General features: G+C 53.6%; 2 protein-coding genes across 2 annotated transcripts in view; one reads left to right on the plus strand and one right to left on the minus strand.

Annotated features, from left to right (window-relative positions):
- LOC100382964 (uncharacterized) overlaps nt 1–21,665 on the plus strand; it is a 35,421-nt gene extending 13,756 nt beyond the window's left edge. The window contains exon 3 of the mRNA NM_001175648.1: nt 20,724–21,665. Within this exon, the coding sequence (NP_001169119.1) occupies nt 20,724–21,527 (804 nt within the window). The 3' untranslated portion in view covers nt 21,528–21,665. The remainder of the gene's footprint in view (nt 1–20,723) is intronic.
- Nucleotides 21,666–21,886: 221 nt separating this feature from the next.
- On the minus strand, nt 21,887–22,683 carry LOC109945247 (uncharacterized). Its single transcript, XM_020551094.1, has 2 exons — nt 22,417–22,683; nt 21,887–22,333 (listed from the first exon to the last, which is right to left on the minus strand). Exons 1-2 carry the CDS (start codon nt 22,519–22,521, stop codon nt 22,046–22,048), a joined length of 393 nt encoding a protein of 130 aa, XP_020406683.1. The 5' UTR covers nt 22,522–22,683; the 3' UTR covers nt 21,887–22,045.
- Nucleotides 22,684–23,140: the final 457 nt, after the last annotated feature.

Consider the following 23,140-nt stretch of genomic DNA (forward strand, 5'->3'; position numbering starts at 1 on the left):
CAATGAAATTATCATTGAGGCCATGATTAAGGGGCTTCGTCCAGGACCTACCACCCAGTATTTCGCTAGAAAGCCCCCACGGACTCTGGAGAAGCTGCTTCAGAAGATGGATGAATAGATCCGGGCTGACAATGACTTCCGCCAAAGAAGGAAGGAAGCATACATGTTCTCTGAAATGACTAGGGGCTTCGGAGGAAAAATCCACCCGAGGCACGTTAGGTCAATTCACAAGTCCACCTAGAGTGATGACAGACGAAGTCAACAGCAGAGGCCGCAGTATTCTTCACAAGCTTCGGGGCAGCAACAAAGCTCTTTTCGGCCTCCAGCTCCAAGAGGCAGAGGCGCCAGGGGCTTCAAAGGAAGATATGGGGATCAACCAGGAAGATCTACTACCTATTTTGTGGTGAATATAAGGGCCACAATACAAGAACGTGCCAAATCACCATCCAAAAGCAAAAATAAATTGCAGAAGCCGAAGCCCGAAAAAGTCAACCGAAGCAGGTTCTGCACACTGCTTTGTGTCATTCACCCTATATACCAGAATATGTGGGTAATCATCCCGCAGCTTCTGTTGCTTCGGCTAGTCAGCCGCAAGTTTCTTGGCCACAGCTTCCACCTCCGCCGCCACTACAACCTGCCTACTCACGAGGTCAGCAGCCAGAAGGGAGCCAACAGACCCATCAGCAGCGAGATTTCAAGGAGGGGTCCGAAGCTCGCACAGTTAACAGTACTGTGCCAGAATCAAAACACATATATTGAGAGATATCCTACCTTTGGCAAAGTTTTACATTCATTGTCATTTTCTTTTAATAAGGAACAATCAATGTAAACTTACTTTTCTTGTCATTTTTAATTTCCTGTACTAGCTTCGTTTATGTCAAAATGAAATGTACCTTCGTAACAGACTTACGAGAATGTCGAAGCTATAAAGGGATATTCCTTCAGGAATGCAAAGCTAAAAATTGCAGTGAAAGTTTCACCACAAAAAGTTGTTCTTAAAGAGCGCAGCGTAAGTTTGCTGAAGCTTCAAAAAGTCATTCCCAAGGGAGTGCAGTGTAAGTTTTCTGCTCAAAAGTCATTCTTTAGGGAATGCAGAGCCAGATACCGCCGAAATATAAGGCGAAGCACGAAAATTCAACGCGAATACCGCTGAAATAGAAGGCGAAGAAGTTCAAAAGACGTTCCTTAGGGAATGCAGAACTTACACCGAAACATAAACGGTGCTACTGAAAAATAAACGGCAAAGAGATTTCAGTCATTCCTTAGGGAATGAAGGTTGTGGATGAAGCTTCAGATGTGTGTGTGTTTGGGCATTCATTTGCACGATACATTAGCATCATTCTTTGCAACATATCGTTGCATCATATCGCATAACATCACATCATACATCATATCACATCAATGACATCAATTGAAAATGAGGCCGATCTTTGGGAAATGCTTTACAAAAAATGAAAAGATGCCAAGGCACAAAGTAAGCTGAGAATCACAACTTCATCAGTTCTGATGCAGAAAAAGGGATCTATTGTTTACGAAGCATTGATGTTTTGCAAAGTATGGATGATTTTTACGAAGCATAAAAGCTCTTCTTTACGAAGCATGAAAAGAAGGGAAGGTGTTTTTTCGCCGCAGGCTCAAAAACGGTATGTACAAAAAGTTTCATGCATCGCAAAGAACTGAATTACAAACCACTCATATATTACATTCAAATCTATAAGCACTGAATATTACAAACATAGTTCAGCAAATGTTACATCAATATTCTAGAAAATGTTTTTACAATAGCTACTCTTCTTCCTTTAGAACTTTTTCTGCAGCTTCGGTTAGCAGCTTGGTAACAACTTCATCTACAATAGCTTCGGCCATATTAATAATTTCTATTGTTTTCTTTGTCTCTGGGTCGGCCAGTGGGTCGAATGGCTCTGGGGGAGGAGATAGTTCAGCTGCGGTAGAAGACATAAATTAGTTCGAAGTCACAAAAATAAACAACAGAGTTAAAAGCCATTAAGTAATACCTATCCGTCTTTCGAGTTCTACAGCTTTTTTAGCCGCTTTTGTTGCTTCTCGAGCGTCATGAATATCTTTTTCGCTCTTCTTCATTAATTCATGGGCCATCCCTCGGCCGCCATTTTCCTAGACATCAGTGAAAATTTTTCCACCTATCGAGCTTGCTTCGGCCGAGGGGTCCTTCGTATCATCGATAGAGAAGGCAGCTTCGGCCTGGGCCAAGGTTTTAACATGTTCGCAACCTGCCTTCTCTAGAATGGCTGCAACTCCCCTCGCACCAGGGAATGCACAGACGTCCCCGCGGTCACTCAAAATCTCTTCAAAAGCTTCGGCTTCACCGCTGATCCACTCGATTACGCCCTCAGGGTCGCCCCGTATGAAGTTGTCTTCGCTTGAGTACTGTCGGGGACCATAATTAGGGGTACCCTCAAGACTCCTAATTCTCAGCTGGTAACCCCCATCAGCATAAAGCTGCAAAGGCCTGATGGGTGCGATTAAGTCAGGGATCGGTCCATTCGAGTGACTCGATCATGCCTCGCCCGAGCCTAGCCTCGGACAAGGGCAGCCGACCCCGGAGGATTTCCGTCTCGCCTGAGGCCCCCCTCCAACGACGAACGTATTTCCGGCTCGCCCGAGGCCCTGCCTTCGCTAAGAAGCAACCCTGACTAAATCGCCGCACCGACTGACCAAATCGCAGGAGCATTTAACGCAAAGGTGGCCTTACACCTTTATCCTGACGCACACCCCCCGGCAGAGCCGAAGTGACCGCCGTCACTTTGCCGCTCCACCAACCGGCCTGACAGAAGGATAGCGCCGCCTGCGCCACTCTGACTGCAGTGTCACTTGGCAGAGTGAGACTGATAGGCAGTCAGGCCCTGCCAAAGGCACCATAGGAAGCTCCGCTCTGCCCGACCCAGGGCTCGGACTCGGGCACAGTCCGGGAAGACGGCAAACTCCGCTCCGCCCGACCCAGGGCTCGGACTTGGGCTCAGCCCCGGAAGACGGCGAACTCCGCTCCGCCCGACCCAGGGCTCGGACTCGGGCTCAGCCCCAGAAGACGACGAACTCCGCTCCACCCGACCCAGGGCTCGGACTCGGGCTCAGCCCCAGAAGACGACAAACTCCGCTTCGCCTGACCCCAGGGCTCGGACTCTGCCCTGGCCTCTGCCGACGACCTCCGCCTCGCCCGACCCAGGGGCCCGGACTCAGCCTCGGCCATGGAAGACAGACTCGACCTCGGCTTCGGAGGAGCCTCCGCATCGCCCGACCTAGGGCGCAGGCCAGCCACGTCAACAGGAGGCGCCATCATCACCCTACCCCGAGCTGACTCGGGCCGCAGGGAACAAGACCGATGTCCCATCTGGCTAGCTCCGCTAGATAGGCAATGATGGCGCCCCGCATACTCTGTGACGACGGCGGCTCTCAGCCCCCTTACGGAAGCAAGATGACATCAGCAAGGACCCAACCGCTCCGACAGCTGTCCCTCCGCCAGACTCCGTCGCTCCTCCGACGGCCACGACATCACAACAGCTGGGTGCCAAAATATCTCCGGCTGGCACATCGGCATGTACTAAGGGCGCTAGCTCTCCCCCGCTAGGCGCGTAGCACACTGCTACACCCCCATTGTACACCTGGGTCCTCTCCTTACGCCTATAAAAGGAAGGACCAGGGCCCTCTTAGAGAGGGTTGGCCGCGCGGGGACGAGGACGAGACAGGCGCTCTCTTGGGGCCGCTCGCTTCCCTCTCCCGCGTGGACGCTTGTAACCCCCTACTGCAAGCGCACCCGACCTGGGCGCGTGACGAACACGAAGGCCGCGGGATTCCCACCTCTCTCACGCCGGTCTCCGGCCGCCTCGCTCCTTCCCCCCTTCGCGCTCGCCCTCGCGCTCGACCCATCTGGGCTGGGGCACGCGGCGACACTCACTCGTCGGCCCGAGGGACCCCCCGGTCTCGAAACGCCGACAGTTGGCGCGCCAGGTAGGGGCCTCCTGCATGTTGACGAACAGCTTCCCGTCAAGCTCCAGATGGGCAGTCTCTAGCAACCTCTCCGACCCAGGACGGTGCTCCGTTTCGGGAGTCTTGAGTTCATGTCCTTCGACGGCAGCTACGACATGATACTCCTTCCACCGCCGCGCGACAACGACAATGGCGGCCGACAGCCCGCCCGCTGGCGGCGGAATCGACGACGTCTTCCCCGCGTGGTGGAAGAACAACATTCGAGCTCGCCCCGTCCTCTCCCCCGCCAACGGAGGAGGAGGCGGGGCAACCATGGCCAAGCGGGAGGCCACGCCTCGTCGGCTGACGAGCGAGTCGACGGCCCCAGCGCCCCAACGGGGGGCGCGTCGGGCATCGACCCCGCGTTTGAGACGAAGGCGAGCGCCGTCTCCCCGCGACACGCCAATCCCGAGCAAGCGGACGACGCCAGCGCGCTCGCAGAAAGCTTGTTGGGCGTCACCCTCGTACCTGAGACGATGGTGCAGTCAGTCCCCGACGTGACTTCGTCGCCGCTCGTCGACCAAAAGGTACCGACCGATTCCCATCCTACGTTATTTGGATTCAGCCTCAACCCGCCTAGCGAACTAGCTTTGGCGGGCGCTCTCGTAGAGGCGAGTTCAAACCCTCTGGGGTTTCGCATGCGGTCGCCTTGGGACCGGCTGACGGACGTCTCGACCTACGGGCCCTCCGGGTCCAAGGAAGATGACGAGCCCAACATCTGTTGGGATTTCTCTGGACTAGGCAACCCCAGTGCCATGCGGGACTTCATGACCGCATGTGACTACTGCCTCTCCGACTGTTCCGACGGTAGCCGCAGCCTCGACGACGAGGACTGCGGCCCAAGCCGCGAATGTTTCCACGTCGATCTAGGGGGTCCCTCCGAAGGCAATCATGTTGGCATGTCGGAGGACGGTGATCTCCATAGGCCGGTGCCTCGCGCTGACATCCCGCGGGAGCTAGCTGTGGTCCCCGTTCTGGCGGGGGGGTCACGACCCACAGCTCGAGCAAGTCCGCGGGGCACAGGCCAGGTTCGACGAGGGAGCAGGAGCGCTTGAGCCAATCCGCCGGGACGTCGGGCAGGCATGGGCGGGCCAACCCCCGGCCGGAGTAATACGCCACCTGCCCCAGGGTTTGCAGCACCGCGTCGCCGATGACGTCAGGGTCAGGCCGCCACCCGCATCCAGTGGCGTCGGCCAGAACCTGGCTACAGCAGCGATGCTTCTCCGCGCGATGCCGGAGCCATCAACCACCGAGGGTCGGCGAATCCAAGGGGAGCTCAAGAATCTCCTGGAAGGCGCTACGGTCCGACGGGCCGAGAGCTCTGCCTCCAGAAGGCAAGGATACCCCTCGGAACCTCATGCCGCGACTTCCCGATTCATGCGGGAAGCCTCGGTCTACACCGGGCGCACGCGCAACACCGCGCCTGCGGCCCCGGGCCGCCTCGGCAACGAGCACCATCATCGCGACCGTCGGGCCCACCTCGACGAGAGGGTGCGCTGAGGCTATCACCCTAGGCGTGGGGGACGCTACGACAGTGGGGAGGATCGGAGTCCCTCGCCCGAACCACCCGGTCCGCAGGCCTTCAGCCGGGCCATCCGACGGGCACCGTTCCCGACCCGGTTCCGACCCCCGACTACTATCACAAAGTACTCGGGGGAGACGAGACCGGAACTGTGGCTCGCGGACTACCGCCTGGCCTGCCAGCTGGGTGGAACGGACGACGACAACCTCATCATCCGCAACCTCCCCCTGTTCCTCTCCGACACCTCTCGCGCCTGGTTGGAGCACCTGCCTCCGGGGCAGATCTCCAACTGGGATGACCTCGTCCAAGCCTTCGCCGGCAATTTCCAGGGCACATACGTGCGCCCCGGGAATTCCTGGGACCTCCGAAGCTGCCGGCAGCAGCCGGGAGAGTCTCTCCGGGACTACATCCGACGATTCTCGAAGCAGCGCATCGAGCTGCCCAACATCACCGACTCGGATGTCATCGGCGCGTTCCTTGCCGGCACCACCTGCCGCGACCTGGTGAGTAAGTTGGGTCGCAAGACCCCCACCAGGGCGAGCGAGCTGATGGACATCGCCACCAAGTTCGCCTCTGGCCAGGAGGCGGTCGAGGCTATCTTCCGAAAGGACAAGCAGCCCCAGGGCCGCCCATCGGAAGATGCTCCCGAGGCGTCTACTCAGCGCGGCGCCAAGAAGAAAGGCAAGAAGAAGTCGCAAGCGAAACGCGCCGCCGCCGACGCGGACCTTGTCGCCGTCGCCGAGTACAAGAACCCTCGGAAGCCCCCCGGAGGTGCCAACCTCTTCGACAAGATGCTCAAGGAGCCGTGCCCCTATCACCAGGGGCCCGTCAAGCACACCCTTGAGGAGTGCGTCATGCTTCGGCGCCACTTCCACAGGGCCGGGCCACCCGCGGAGGGTGGCAGGGCCCGCGACGACGACAAGAAGGAAGATCACCAAGCAGGAGAGTTCCCCGAGGTCCGCGACTGCTTCATGATCTACGGTGGGCATGCGGCGAATGCCTCGTCTCGGCATCGCAAGCAAGAGCGCCGGGAGGTCTGCTCGGTGAAGGTGGCGGCGCCAGTCTACCTAGACTGGTCCGACAAGCCCATCACCTTCGACCAAGCTGACCACCCCGACCACGTGTCGAGCCCGGGGAAATACCCGCTCGTCGTCGACCCCGTCGTCGGCGACGTCAGGCTCACCAAGGCCCTTATGGACGGGGGCAGCAGCCTCAATATCATCTACGCTGAGACCCTCGGGCTCCTGCGCGTCGATCTGTCCTCCGTCCGAGCAGGCGCTGCGCCCTTCCACGAGATCATTCCCGGGAAGCGCGTCCAGCCCCTCGGACGACTCGACCTTCCCGTCTGCTTCGGAACGCCCTCCAACTTCCGAAGGGAGACCCTGACGTTCGAGGTGGTCGGGTTCCGAGGAACCTACCACGTGGTACTGGGAAGGCCATGCTACGCGAAGTTCATGTCCGTCCCCAACTACACTTACCTGAAGCTCAAGATGCCGGGCCCCAACAGGGTCATCACCGTCGGCCCCACGTACAAGCACGCGTTCGAATGCGACGTGGAGTGCGTGGAGTACGCCGAGGCCCTCGCCGAGTCCGAGGCCCTCATCGCCGACCTGGAAAGCCTCTCCAAAGAGGTGCCAGACGTGAAGCGTCATGCCGGCAACTTCGAGCCAGTGGAGACGGTTAAGGCCGTCCCCCTCGACCCCAGTGGCGACGCCTCCAAGCAGATCCGGATCGGTTCCGGGCTCGACCCCAAATAGGAAGCAGTGCTCGTTGACTTTCTCCGTGCGAACGCCGACGTCTTCGCGTGGAGCCCCTCGGACATGCCCGTCATACCGAGGGATGTCGCCGAGCACTCGCTGGATATTCGGGCCAGAGCCCGACCCGTCAGACAGCCTCTGCGCCGATTCGACGAGGAGAAGCGCGGAGTGATAGGTGAGGAGATCCACAAGCTAACGGCAGCCGGGTTCATCAAAGAGGTATTCCATCCTGAATGGCTTGCCAACCCCGTGCTTGTGAGAAAGAAAGGGGGGAAATGGTGGATGTGTGTAGACTACACTGGTCTCAACAAAGCATGTCCGAAGGTTCCCTACCCTCTGCCTCGCATCGATCAAATCGTGGATTCCACTGCTGGGTGCGAAACCCTGTCCTTCCTCGATGCCTACTCAGGGTATCATCAAATCAGGATGAAAGAGTCCGACCAGCTCGCGACTTCTTTCATCACGCCCTTCGGCATGTACTGCTATGTCACCATGCCGTTCGGCTTGAGGAATGCGGGCGCGACGTATCAGCGGTGCATGAACCATGTGTTCAGCGAACACATCGGTCGCACGGTCGAGGCCTACGTCGATGACATCGTAATCAAGACGAGGAAAGCTTCCGACCTCCTTTCCGACCTTGAAGTGACATACCGATGTCTCAAGGAGAAAGGCGTCAAGCTCAATCCCGAGAAGTGTGTCTTCGGGGTGCCCCGAGGCATGCTCTTGGGGTTCATCGTCTCCGAACGGGGCATCGAAGCCAACCCGGAGAAGATCGCAGCCATCACCAGCATGGGGCCCATCAAGGACTTAAAAGGCGTACAGAGGGTCATGGGATGTCTCGCGGCTCTGAGCCGCTTCATCTCACGCCTCGGCGAAAGAGGTCTGCCTCTGTACCGCCTCTTAAGGAAGGCCGAGTGCTTCACTTGGACCCCTGAGGCCGAGGAAGCTCTCGGGAACCTGAAGGCGCTCCTCACAAAGGCGCCTATCTTGGTGCCCCCAGCTGCCGGAGAAGCCCTCTTGGTCTACGTCGCCGCGACCACTCAGGTGGTTAGCGCCGCGATTGTGGTCGAGAGGCAAGAAGAGGGGCATGCATTGCCCGTTCAGAGGCCGGTTTACTTCGTCAGCGAAGTACTGTCCGAAACCAAGATCTGCTACCCACAAGTTCAGAAGCTGTTGTATGCGGTGATTCTGACACGACGAAAGTTGCGACACTACTTCGAGTCTCATCCGGTAACTGTGGTGTCATCCTTCCCCCTGGGGGAGATCATCCAGTGCCGAGAGGCCTCGGGCAGGATCGCGAAGTGGGCGGTGGAAATCATGGGTGAGACAATCTCGTTCGCCCCTCGGAAGGCCATCAAGTCCCAGGTCTTGGCGGACTTCGTGGCCGAATGGGTCGACACCCAGCTACCAACGGCTCCGATCCAACCGGAGCTCTGGACCATGTTTTTCGACGGGTCGCTGATGAAGACGGGAGCCGGCGCGGGCCTACTCTTCATCTCGCCCCTCGGGAAGCACCTACGCTATGTGTTACGCCTCCATTTCCCAGCGTCCAACAATGTGGCTGAGTATGAGGCTCTGGTCAACGGGTTGCGGATCGCCATCGAGCTAGGGGTCCGGCGCCTCGACGCCCGCGGTGACTCGCAGCTCGTCATCGACCAAGTCATGAAGAACTCCCACTACCGCGACCCGAAGATGGAGGCCTACTGCGATGAGGTTCGGCGCCTGGAAGACAAGTTCTACGGGCTCGAGCTTAACCACATCGCTCGGCGCTACAACGAGACTGCGGACGAGCTGGCTAAAATAGCCTCGGGGCGAACAACGGTTCCCCCGGACGTCTTCTCCCGGGATCTGCATCAACCCTCCGTCAAGATCGACGACACGCCCGAGCCTGAGGCGCCCTCGGTCCAGCCCGAGGTACCCTCGGCACAGCCCGAGGCACCCTCAGCTTGGCCCGAGGCGCCCTCGGTTCAGCCCGAGGTACCCTCGGCCTCCGAGGGTGAGGCACTGCGCATCGAGGAGGAGCGGAGCGGGGCCACGCTTGATCGAAATTGGCAGACCCCGTACCTGCAATATCTCCGCCAAGGAGAGCTACGCCTCGACCGAGCCGAGGCTCGGCGGGTAGCGCGACGCGCCAAGTCGTTCGTCTTGCTGGGCGATGAGAAGGAGCTCTACCACCGCAGCCCCTCAGGCATCCTTCAGCGATGCATCTCCGTCGCCGAAGGTTAGGAACTCCTGCGGGAGATACACTCGGGGGCTTGCGGCCATCACGCAGCGCCTCGAGCCCTTGTCGGGAATGCTTTCCGACAAGGCTTCTACTGGCCAACGGCGGTGGCTGACGCCACTAGAATTGTCCGCACCTGCGAAGGGTGTCAATTCTATGCGAAGCAGACCCACCTGCCCGCTCAGGCTCTGTAGACGATACCCATCACCTGGCCCTTTGCCGTGTGGGGTCTGGACCTCGTCGGCCCCTTGCAGAAGGCGCCCGGGGGCTACACGCACCTGCTAGCCTCGGCTCTGTTCATGCTGATATCGCTACCCCTGGCCTCGGCTCGTCAAAGAGCGGCCAAGGGGTCTCTTTAACTAAGCTAGAGGAGCCTCAGACAACAAGGCCGACCGAGCCGAGGGACTCCTACGCCTCCGGGATACGTATACCTCACTCGTCGCCTTGACACGGGGCGACTCATGCTTGGTGAAGCGGTTCAGATAATCAACAGGCGAGTCTTAGTGCTCGAAAATGAGGAAAAAACACGGCTCCGTGCCAAAATTACATACATGTTCAGGCCTCGACAGCCATAATGAACAAAAACACTGGCATTCAAAGTGCCATTACAAACGGAACTCTGGTTCCGTCCCCGCGGGTATGAGCAACCTCGACCCTGCGGGGCGACGAACGTCGGGAGACCTGCCAGCGCCTTTGCAGCAGCAGCCATGGTCCCGGGTGGACGCGGCCACCGGAGGGCTCTCGTTCGCGTTCCCGCTCAAGGGACACGAACCAGCTATTAAAGCCAAAGAGCGGGCTGCTCCCAAGCGCACCGGCAGGTCCTCGCTGCCGTCCTAGCCGCGAATGCGAGGGAGGGGGCGGAATGTTGCATCCTAGCTGGGCAGCAACAGTTCGCCTTCCCCGGCATGGCTGGAGGACGTCTCCGCCGCAGGGCTGGAGGGCGATTGCCACCACCAGAAGCTGGAAGAAGAGGTGGCCCGCCGACCAGCGCTGGAGGTAGAGCCCCGGCTCGCCTCGCTCCCCGCCCCAGCGAGGATGATGAACACCCTCGACGCTGAGGGCGGGATCGGGATCACAGCCCAGCTTGCCTCTCCCCATCCAGGAGCTGGAGGTCACCGTCCTGGGTGACCACCAGTGGAGGGGAGCAACCGGGCTGTGTGATGAAAATCCTTGAAGCCGAACGATGGCTGAAAGGTACCAACTCCCACGGAGTTGCGTTCCTCCAACGATGAGGCAAAAAGACGGCGGGTATCCCCCATCCGGGGGCTTGGAAGGTGGAAAGACACGATGCATAAGGGAGCGCGAAGACATGGTCGCCTTCCAAAGGGGGTCACCCTCCTTTTAAAGGCAACTCTCCCTACTTGCGCTCCCAACTGTCACGGGCTGAGTCTTCTCCAACACGCTCCAAGGCCCTCCCCTGCGGCGCGGGGGCTGGGTCCCGCATGTCATGCAAGCCGGCTCGGAGGAGAAGAAGCCAAACCGCCGCGCGTGGTGCACACGACCGCCCAGCGGTTACAAGTGACCCTCCACTTTTGCCCAGACCAACGGGCGAAAGAGGCGGGCAGCCATGCAGGCGGCATGCAACCGCGCCAAGTGGACGCGCTTCTCCGACTCCCGACACGCCCAGCATGGAGGCCCAGGCCCACGCGTCACGCAACCGGCGCGCCGGATGCTTCATGCAGGCAACTGCACCGCCACTTGCGCCACCACCGCGCCTCCTCGATTGCGGAACCAATACCGCGACTCGAGGCGACCCAGCGCACGACCCAGCAGCGCCAGCCTGGCGCGGCGGTCAATGCGGCCAAAAGTGGGCCGGCAGTAATGACGGTGGCAGGCGGGCGGGAGCAGCGGTCACGTCGTCAGCCAAGCTCACGTCCCATCCGGGGGCAGCAAGAGAACCCCCTCTCACGGCGTGAAAACAACGCACTCGTGATCCGTTCCTCGAACGGCTCGCGCACGCGCAACGGCCGCCCCGCCAACCACTCGCCCCGTCGCATTAACTCCGCGGCGGGACAGGCGGCGTTTCTGGCAGGAGCAGCGGGCGACGCTTCGCCTTCGCCGTAATAACCGCGCCAAAAAAGGTACGCCGCGTCGTTCGATTTCGTATCCTTTTCCTTTTTTCCTCTTTCTCTATCTCTTGCAACAGGGACCGGGAAAGGGGGATACCCCGAAAAGGATCCTTCCCCGTGAAGGAACCATGCTCCAAGGGTTCGAAGGCTGGCCCCCCCGAAGGGTTCAACAGCCACCTCAGATCGCGTGGGCCCTACACCCACTACTGGTCAGAGGTTCGAAGGCCGGCCCCCCGAAGGGTTCCACGGCTGCCTCAGGCTACTCGGGCTCTGCGCCCATTACTGATCAAGGGTTCGAAGGCTGGCCCCCGAAGGGTTCACAGCCACCTCAGACGCCGAGCGAGGGATGACCAGGGGTACGTTCGATACATAACCAAGGCTCGAGCTGCGCTCCCGAGGTACCCTAGGACATTTCCGAGACCAGCGGGAGCGATCTTGTAACAGAATCCCATCAGAGGGAGGCATCAAGCCCTCGGACCCCGTCGCCAGGGGACCGGGTCCGGCAGATCACCCGCATGTACTTTTGGGCGTGCCTCTGGGCCCCTAGCCGACCCCTAACGAACGGGGCACGGACGTCCACTCGGATTACCCGCTTGCAGCTCACTGGAGACACCATGTTCGACGCCCATCGAGGGCAACATGGCGCTTTCCCCCCCTCCTCCTTGCGGGAAGGCGACGCAGGGGCGTATGTAAAAAAAGCCGAGTGTGTCCCTGATCGCCCTCTCGCCCTGTGCAGAGGCTCGGGGGCTGCTCTCGCAAACCCGGCTCCGGCCGAACCGTTGACAGCGTCAACATACCATCCCGAGAACTTGGGCCCCGACCGTACACCCGGGCTACGGACAGGTCGCATGAGGGAACAACTAGACCAGCCGAAGCATTACGCGAGGCATTAAGACCTCGAAGGAGTGAAACCACTCCTCCGAGGCCTCGGGGGCTACACCCGGCGGGTGCGCTCGCGCGCACCCACCGGAACAAAATGCAACCGAGAAAGGCTGGTCCCCTTGCAAAAAAGTGCGACGAAAGCCTCCAAGCGAGTGCTAACACTCCCTTCGAGGCTCGGGGGCTACTGTCGGGGACCATAATTAGGGGTACCCTCAAGACTCCTAATTCTCAGCTGGTAACCCCCATCAGCATAAAGCTGCAAAGGCCTGATGGGTGCGATTAAGTCAGGGATCGGTCCATTCGAGTGACTCGATCATGCCTCGCCCGAGCCTAGCCTCGGACAAGGGCAGCCGACCCCGGAGGATTTCCGTCTCGCCCGAGGCCCCCCTCCGACGGCAAACGTATTTCCGGCTCGCCCGAGGCCCTGCCTTCGCTAAGAAGCAACCCTGACTAAATCACCGCACCGACCGACCAAATCGCAGGAGCATTTAACACAAAGGTGGCCTGACACCTTTATCCTGACGCACGCCCCCCGGCAGAGCCGAAGTGACCGCCGTCACTTCGCCGCTCCACCAACCGGCCTGACAGAAGGACAGCGCCGCCTGCGCCACTCCGACTGCAGTGTCACTTGGCAGAGTGAGACTGACAAGCAGTCAGGCCCTGCCAAAGGCACCATAGGTAGCTCCGCTCCGCCTGACCCAGGGCTCGGACTCGGGCACAGTCCCAGAAGACGGCGAACTCCGCTCCGCCCGACCCAGGGCTCGGACTTAGGCTCAGCCCCGGAAGACGGCGAACTCCACTCCGCCCGACCTAGGGCTCGGACTCGGGCTCAGCCCCAGAAGACGACGAACTCCGCTCCGCCCGACCCAGGGCTCGGACTCGGGCTCAGCCCCAGAAGACGACGAACTCCGCTTCGCCCGACCCCAGGGCTCGGACTCCACCCTGGCCTCTGCCGACGACCTCCGCCTCGCCCGACCCAGGGGCCCGGACTCAGCCTCGGCCATGGAAGACAGACTCGACCTCGGCTTCGGAGGAGCCTCCGCATCGCCCGACCTAGGGCGCAGGCCAGCCACGTCAACAGGAGGCGCCATCATCACCCTACCCCGAGCTGACTCGGGCCACAGGGAACAAGACCGGTGTCCCATCTGGCTAGCTCCGCAAGATAGGCAATGATGGCGCCCCGCATACTCTGTGACGACGGCGGCTCTCAGCCCCCTTATGAAAGCAAGAGGACGTCAGCAAGGACCCAACCGCTCCGACAGCTGTCCCTCCGTCACACTCTGTCGCTCCTCCGACGGCCACGACATCACAACAGCTGGGTGCCAAAATCTCTCCGGCTGCCACATCGGCATGTACTAAGGGCGCTAGCTCTCCCCCGCTAGGCGCGTAGCACACTGCTACACCCCCATTGTACACCTGGGTCCTCTCCTTACGCCTATAAAAGGAAGGACCAGGGCCCTCTTAGAGAGGGTTGGCCGCGCGGGGACGAGGACGAGACAGGCGCTCTCTTGGGAGCGCTCCTTAAGTACAAAAATTGATTTTCACACCTTTATACTATTATATGCCAAACTGTCGGCCAATTTATCCTTTGACAGTACTGAAAGCCCATCTTCTAATGTTGGGAATCCGAAGCTTCTGCTCATCTCCCGGTAGACAGATATCTCTTTGCTATCCGGGAGACAGTACAAAAAATCCTCTTCCTCGCTGTCGTTGAACACTAATGCCCCCTTCGGATATTTCAGTTTCTGGGCATAGTGTTGAGCTTTTCGCTCTTCTTCTTTAGAGAGTCTTTTTCCCGAAGCATAACGAATGATATATTCAATATTTTCCTTTAAAACTTTAGGAGTAGGAGTGACAGTTTTCTCAGGCAAACTCTGCCCTGTAGCATCTTCCTCTGCTGCCTTTTCTTCAATTTCCGAGGGTTGTTTATCAGTAGGCTCTGAAGGCCCAACTTCGGCACTAGCCTGGCTTACTGCACCTTTAACTTCGGTCGTTCTTGTTTCAGCTTCGATTTGTATTTTCGAAGCCTCAGCAATTTTCCCTGAAGGAATAGAACTTGAAGCCTTTACTGACTCTAGCACATCTAATAAACTTGCCATCCTTTTTCTTTTAGGAGTCGCCACAAGACCTTTTTGTATCTTTGGCACTGTTATTTCCGCCGAAGGGCTTAAAACTTCTAACATTTTTGTTCCTTCAGTCTTCAGCTCTTCGGCCTTATCTTTACCAGTCTTTGCCTCAGTTTGCATGGTTGAGGGTGCCTTCGGCATTGCAGCCGGCTCTTCAATTTTCTGCGTGGGAGGAGCAGATCCTTTCGCTGAAGAAGTTTCCCCGCTAAACTCGGGCACTGTGGCCGGTTCAATATAGCGGGGCCGGTGGGTGAGGACTTTCAACTTTTTACTCTTCAGCGTAGGCTCACTTGGAGCAGCCGAAGCGGCAACCTTTCCAGAGGTCGCACCCTTTCTCTTCTGCCCCCGTGGCGGGTAGCGATAGTCAGGGTACACAAATCCAATAGCATCAAAAACCCTGTTTAATCTTTTCTTCTTTTGGCTCCCGAAGACCGCAGATAGTGCATTATCTTCGGACTTGGGATATGCTCCAAGTAACTCATCGCTAGAAATTATATCACATGGGAGTAGATTAATGCTAAAAATTATTATGAGGAGTTAAATAGTTGTCTCACAGCGACTTTGTCAAGCACTTTTCCTACTTCTGACTGCCCCACGGCATTGTCATAAAGCTTCCAAGATTTGTAGATAAGTAGGTTGTCTCTAAGGGCAACACCAGTTTCTGATGCCAGCTTCGCTGCTTGAAGTGGGACCTCTGGTCTTTTCTTCCGTTCAGCCACGTGGATAGCCAACCGGTTTCCCCTATTAAGCATCTTCTCTAAGCCATGACCCATGGTTTTCTTGCGGACATTCTTTTTGGGCGCGACATTGGCAAATAATAATAAAATTGTGTTATTATAGCAGTAACAAATGTAGATATTAAATGAACAAACCAATGCTTGGAACATTTATTGTTTACCTGGAACTAAGTCACCAACTGGTTCTCCTTCATTCGGATTACCCTCTGAAGTAGCAGCATCAAATTGCTCAGCTGACTCATTGATGGCATTGCTTTGCCTAGAGTTGTGCTCACCTGGTGAGTTGTCTGTAGGAACTGTTTTGTTAACACTAGTTGTGGGAGTAGGTTGCTGAGATACGATAGCAGTGGCTGCAGGAGTACTATGGTGAGGGTTTGCACTAGGAGAAGACATGGCTGCACTAGCCCTAGTGAATCTAGGAGGACTATGGTGAGGGTTTGCACCAGGAGAAGACATGGCTGCACTAGCCCTAGTGAATCTAGGAGGACTATGCATGGTGTGTCCACCAGGCGTAGATATGGTTCCACTAGTCCTTGTGTATCTAGTAGGTCTAGGCATTGTGTTTGGAACTTGTGAAGACATTGCTTGAGTCGACCTGGTCATTTTTGGAGGAAAAGACACTGGGTTTGTAGTTTCAGTGGTCTCAGTAGTGGTTGTACTGGCCTGGACCTGTTGTTGGGTACTACTGGAAATGGCATTTCTTTTAGGGGTGGCTTTCGAAGTGGTCTTAGGAGGCAAGGGATGTCTTGGCTTAGGTGGCGGGCGGCCTCCAGGCAAAGGCATGGCTGCACTTTGCCTTGTCAATCTGACTGGTGTGCGTGGTGGCTGGTGGTTGGCAGCCGGCATTGTTCCTGCCTTTTGCTTCTTTTGGTGAGGGCGAGTTCCTGGAACCATCTGTGTCGCCTATCAAGAGGAAAAATGTAGGTGAGTAATTATGAAAGAAGTATATGTTTTATTAGGTACAATGGAGTATATGTATGAAATAGGCAGGCCATGACCATGTGAATTTGGTTAGCAATGCATCTCACCTCAGTATTGACCTCATTATTGAGGTCATCATCATAGTCATCATCAGTGTCAGATTGGTTTTCAATGTCAGAGCATGGATCGTAATCATTGTAAGAATCTATAGCCTTCCCTCTTCCCTCTTTCTTTTTTGGTGAAATAACATCTCTAATAGTCTGTGCTAAGACATGAATGCCCAAAGTATTAAAAACTTGCTGAACATGCTTTACAGTCTCGTCCCTTGCCACCTCATACTTGGTTTTTTCCATTTCTTCTATTACTTATTACAGAGAAACGTAGAAAGAGCAGAAACTGAATCCAGTTTCTGTACATGAGTTGAAGAAACAACTAACGCATCAGTATTTTGGTTAATGGTAGAAAGAAGACAAAACTATAAACACACTAGGAAGAACACATATATAAATGCTAGAACGAGATGCACTACCAGTAAACCACATGGTACAATACCAGATTCCTGATGCTAGTAGAAGAGGTCGGAAGCTACGGGCCTGCGTCTATTGGCGAGGCAGCCTTGGTGGTGGCCGGTGAGGCAGCCTTTGTCGCGGCCTGCACGGATCTGCGAAGCTAAGCAGGACTCCCTGTGCGGAGGCGTATCCGTGGAGGTCCGGGATGCCAGGTCGTTGATGTCCAGCCCGTGGATCTTCGACTCCAGTGGCTGGATTGTTCTCCGGCGGCGGGGTGTGCCAGCGTGGTGGGTGCGAGTGGCGGAGCTAGGTTGAGGGGAGTGAGGAGGAGGACATGGCTGGTGTATGGGATGGACGGATCCGTTCACCAGCGGCAGTGCGGCGGCGTGGTGGGCGCGAGTGGTGGAGCTAGGTTGAGGGGAGGGAGGAGGAGGCCAAGGCCGATGTATGGGATGGACGAATCCGTTCACCAGCGGCGGTGCAGCGGCGTGGTGGGCGCAAGCGGTGGCGCTAGGTTGAGGGGAGGGAGAGGACTAGACTTGTCTGCGGTGGTGAACAACTGAGAGGATAAGGTAGGAGGGGAATTTCGGTCATCTTGGGTCGGAGTCGTGTTGAGGCCGAAGTGTCCTATTTTCGTCTGGCTCGGTGGGCAAGATGTGTCGGTGGGAGAAACCAGAGCTGGCCATCTTGGGTCCTGACAGGAGGGGCCGTATGTCAGTGATAGAATTAGTACTATTTGGAATTGAAACATATTTTTGGGGTACTACATGATTTCAAATGAAAAAACACTAAGAATAGAAGTTTTTACACTCATCAAGATATACCATTTTGGTTTTGCTCATTTTCTCAATTGACTTTGTTTCGAGAGTTTGATTTTTGAATTTAAAAATATTCGAACTTCAGGCACAAATTTGGGGTACTTAGTAAGTTCAAATGAAAAAATCAAAAACACAGAAGTTGTTGCACTTACTAGTATCTACATTTCTTATTTAGGTCATTTTTTGATCCGATGAAGTGATGGTAACTTTGTTCTCAAATCTTACTCATCTCACTAATAGTATATGAAACTATGAGTGAGAGGAGTAAGATTTGAGAACAAAGTTACCATCACTTCATCGGATGAAAAACTGATCTATATAAAGAATGTAGATCTTGATTATTTGTACAAACTTTATATTCATGACTTTTTTGGTTGAACCCATTTTGAGGTTCCAAATGTGCTTCAAAGTTACAATTTTTTTAAAAATTCCACTTTGACTTGTTCAATTTTTATTTACAATGGAATACAACGAATATAAATGCAATACATGGATATATTAGGATTTTAGAAAATTTTAGAAAAAAAAATCATCACATTTGGAGAAAGTCTGTGGGAGAAAAACTAGTTACAATATTTTGACATGAATTAATAAAAGGGAAATGTTGATTGAAAGACACCGGCCACCCAGCTACTGCCTCACCGGGTACCCGCCCCTGCAGAAGCAACGACGCCGGCCCTGCAGAAGCAACGACGCCGGCCCCGCAGCTACTGCCTCACCGGGTACCCGTCGCGCTCCCTTGTCGCCGACCACAGCTTTGTCCGTAGCCGCCCTCCCCCTCCTCCACCTGTCGTGCTCCCTCGGTTTGCTTTGTCCGTAGCCGCCCTCCCCCTCCTCCACCTGCAGCCTTGCCATGCACGCCACCTCCAGCCATCTGCTCCCTCGACAAGTACCCCAGCTATAGCCTAGCTAGCAAGATTAGCTGCCAGCAGGATCTGCTCCCTCGACAACTACCGGTGGTCGGAGCTGAAGCCTCGGCGTGGCCATTGTTTTAGGTAAGCAAGCTGTCAAAAGTGTTTTGTCAATTTCTATCCATCTCGATTTCTTAAATTTTGTCACGTATGTTTCTCCAAGATGAGATGGATAGAAGCTGGGTATACAACAGTGTGCCATTTAGTGAACCATATATGCTTGGTGTTGAACAATTCATAGGACATGTCAAAAGTAGATTTAGTGCACATGAGAAAATCAAGTGTCCATGTAGAAAATGCCTGAACCATATAGAAAAAAGTCAAGATGAGGTATAGGAGGATATCAAAATCAATGGTATTTCTAGGTGCTATACAAGGTGGGTTTACCATGGAGAGGGAGATATTGATGTTCAAGAAGATTATGATGGCACACTCGTTGTTGGTTATGAATATATGTCATGGGATGGAAATGACCAGGCTCCACTTGATGATGAAGGACAAGCTAAAGATGTCATTTTAGATGATAGTGAACGGGGAGTTCAAGGTTTGATTCAAGATCTGTACACCGTAGCAAGCCATGGTGTCAGTGGCAACTTATATCAGCAAATCATGGAAGAGGCAAAGCGTGAACTTTATCCAGGTTGCACCGAGGAGTCTAGGCTAAGTTTCATTATTAAACTACTGCATATAAAAGTGTACAATCGGAATCAATGACTATCCTGCATTAGGTATCATGTCAGGCAGAACCACTAAGGGTTACTTCGCATGTGTGCACTGTGATGAGAATCCATGCTCTGAATGTCTGACAAACAAAATTGGATTCATAGGACATAGACGGTTCCTCCCAAGCGACCATGCTTGGAGGAAAAATTGATCTTTCAATGGCCACCATGAAAATAGAGAACCACCAAGGAAATTTAGTGCAGATGAGGTTATGGCAATATTGGATGAAGTTTGCTATGTTCCTGGCAAGAATCCAGATAAGCCGAGATCAAGAAAACGACGCCAAGATGGAGAACCAGTATGGCATCTGAAGGTTAGCTTGTATGATTTGCCATATTGGTCAAAATTGAAGCTACAATACAACCTTGATGTTATGCATATAGAGAAAAACATATGTGAAAATATTTTGTCAACTCTACTCAATATTCCAAACAAGACAAATGACACAATTGCTGCTAGAGTAGATTTGGAAGAAAGAGGTATAAGAAAAGAGCTTCATTTGCTAGATGACAGTGGTAATGCATCCTCAAAGCCGAAAGCTTGTTACGTTCTAATACCAGAAGCAAAGAAGAAGTTCTTGCAATTTGTGAGCAATGTTAAGTTTCCAGATGGCTATGCCTCCAATATATCAAGATGTGTTAATATGGAGGGAGGAGGATCAATGCATGGGCTAAAAACACATGATTGTCATATACTACTGCAACGTATTTTACCAGCTGGCCTTCGTGGTTTGGTGAGAAAAGATGTATATGAAGTAATTGCTGAATTGGGTAGGTTTTTTAGACAACTTTGCTCAAAAACTCTAAAGGTTGATGCACTATAACAGATGAAGGAAGATATTGTGCTTATCCTTTGCAAGCTAGAGAAAATTTATCCTCCTGCATTCTTCGATGTTATGGTTCACCTAGCATTACACTTACCTGATGAGGCACTCCTTAGAGAACAGGTGCAGTATGGATGGATGTATCCCGTTGAGAGAAGATTGGGCACCTTTAAGCGTTTCATCCGCAATAAAGCAAGACCTGAAGGATCTATTTCAGAGGCATACACTGCCAATGAGTGTATGACCTAGTGCTCAACATACTTCAGTGACATCATTAATAGGTTCACTAGGCCAGAAAGAAACTTGGATGGAGACATCTCACCCAATGGTTACTCTATTTTTGGTCATGGTATTAACCTCTTGGGTGCTTCAAAAAGATAAAGACTATGACTCTATGGTTTGGTTTGTACTACATAACTGTGAAGAGGTTGATGAATACAAAGAGTAAGTAATTGCTCTAATGCAATTGCAGCCAACTTTATCCAATACTTGTGTCACAAAAACCTAATTATCTTCATCCTTTATAGCATGTACAGGGCACAATTAGAACGACAAGAGGTCAATGATGTTGAAAAAATGATGTCAACACAATTCGCTGCATGGTTCGAGAATCATGTGTGTGCAACTTCTACAACATGACTAAATAATTTATGATACACTACATTCTGAAACTAATTAATTCTATATGTTTTCATCCTGCAGATTACTAGATTGAAATATGAAGGCACAACACATGTTGATGAAGACTTGTACTCACTAGCATGCTGGCCGGATCGGAGAGTGCGTTCATACACAGCCTGTATAATCAATGGGGTACGGTTCCACACTCTGGCTCGTGACGAACACAGGAATACACAAAACTCCACCATCAAAAGTGCTGGTACTCACGGTGATGACACAATTGACTTCTATGGGACAATCACAGACATTATTGAGTTGAGTTACAGTAAGAACAACAAAGGGCGTAGAACTGTTATCTTATTACGGTGTGAATGGTACAATCTAGAGAGAAGGACATACCAAATGAAAGATGATGGTTATTTCAAGAGCATAAACAACCAAGGTCGATGGTATAAAAATGATCCTTTCATTATAGCCACAGATGCTTCACAAGTATTTTTCTTGGAAGATACAAAGTTAGGTGCATGTTGGCAAGTGGTACAAGAATTTGGCCACCGACATATATTTGTTGTTGAAGAGACCGACACAAACGAACCGATCCATGAACAAGTACATATGAGATGTCAGGAGGCATACCAAGAGGAGCATACTTCATTGAGAGATGGTGCAGTGGGAGACATTCATCCTGATTTGGATTTGTTACACATGGATAATGAACCAGGCAGCCCTATTAGTAGAAACCTCGTCGAAAAGATCTGTCGACAGAAACATACAACTCAAGGTGATAACACACACGGCGATGAAGAATATGAAGATGACACCTACCTTCAGTACCATAGTCCAGAAGAAGGCAATACTTCAGGAGAAGACGGTGATGATGACTAACCTTTGCATTTGTAGAGACTTGTGAACGATGAACTTTTTCTATTAGTGATTCTGTTGTGTATTTCAATTATGCTACTACATTTGTATCTGAATTCTGAATTTGTAAGACCTTATATGCAATGACTCTGTTTTCAGTGCATACTAGATGTATGATGCAAGTTACGGTTCCTAGAATTGATTCACATGATGTTGTATATACATATAGTCCAAAATTTCATCGTCATGGAATGCCCAGCTTCTGTCATGGAATGTATAGAATCTGTCACAAAATGTATAGGCTGGAAGAAACATGCAGGCCACAAAAATTTCATCGCACACAAGTAAATCATCATAAGCAATAGATATCTTTATTTCCAGCATACATCACAAAGACACAGATTACACAAGAGATGTCCAAGAGCACGAAGGCCCATATTTCCTACGAAGTACACATACATCCACCGCAACAGGTTCAATACAACTTGTTCTTCAATAGTACTACAACTTCAACACAAAAGCCAATACTTCATCAACATTGCCTACTTCAACACAAAAGCTACAACCAAGAAGATGGCAAACACCAGGAGTACTGTTACATTCACACATCCACACACGAGACAAATCAAGCTTCCCATGCCATCTCTGTTCTTGCTAACCATTTCCGTCACCTTGTTCAGATTTTGCTCTAAGCTGTCAATTTTTCCCACGAGCTCAGGAACCTTGGTTGTCGAACCTGCTGCAATGGTGGAGGATGCTGACGGTAGATATCCATTATCCTGAAGGACCACCAAATATTCTTCCTCGAACCAAAACCTATCACATGTCCCCTGCATCCAAATTTCAGCAAAGTCAACCACTGCAAACAAGAATGAAATTTGGGCAATGCAAATTATTCAACCACTTCACTGACATTTCTACGATTCTTCCTAGGACACTTGAAAAATCTCTTTCCAATGTTATTGGAGTACGTGGTATTAGCAGCAAACACCCTCACATCCTTGCAATCTGGGCACATTATCAATGGCAACCCAGTCACATCATCGATCGGCGCCTCCAGATCGACGCCAATGGGCGAGTTCCTGCAGCAACAACAGCAAGGGGTCTGGGTTCTACGACATCCCTAGTTGTGCTTCGCCACCGAGAGCGCGCAATTGATGACCAGGTCTGCGACATGACCCCTGATTGATGCACATGGTAATGATTAGCAACTGTGATTCCAATTGAAAGATGAACAGGGAGGGGATGGGGGCGCCGCTGCCAACCAAATCCAAGGGGACAAGGAGGGGATTGACGGCACCAGTGCCCACCACGAGCAAGTGGGGAGTAGGAGCACACCACCTACCAACCTGATTTAGTCACGGCGGTCACTGGAGATCCGCGCTCCTCCGGGCGGCCTGGCAGCGGAGCTCACGTTGCCTCCGCCTAGGCTACCGCGCCGTCACCTAGGGAGATGGGGAGCCAGCTATGCCCGGAGCCTGCCCAACGCCGGCCGTGCACAGCCCAGATGCCACCAACCGCACGACGCTCGCCCACCGCTCGCCGTCCTCCGCACTGCTAGAGGCCGCTGTGGCGGAACCGCCCGAATTATTCCAGCTTAAGTGCCCAAATCGCACCCTTAAGGGCAGCAACACACT

Source organism: Zea mays, chromosome 3 (assembly GCF_902167145.1).
Source record: "Zea mays cultivar B73 chromosome 3, Zm-B73-REFERENCE-NAM-5.0, whole genome shotgun sequence".
Lineage (NCBI taxonomy): Eukaryota > Viridiplantae > Streptophyta > Magnoliopsida > Poales > Poaceae > Zea > Zea mays.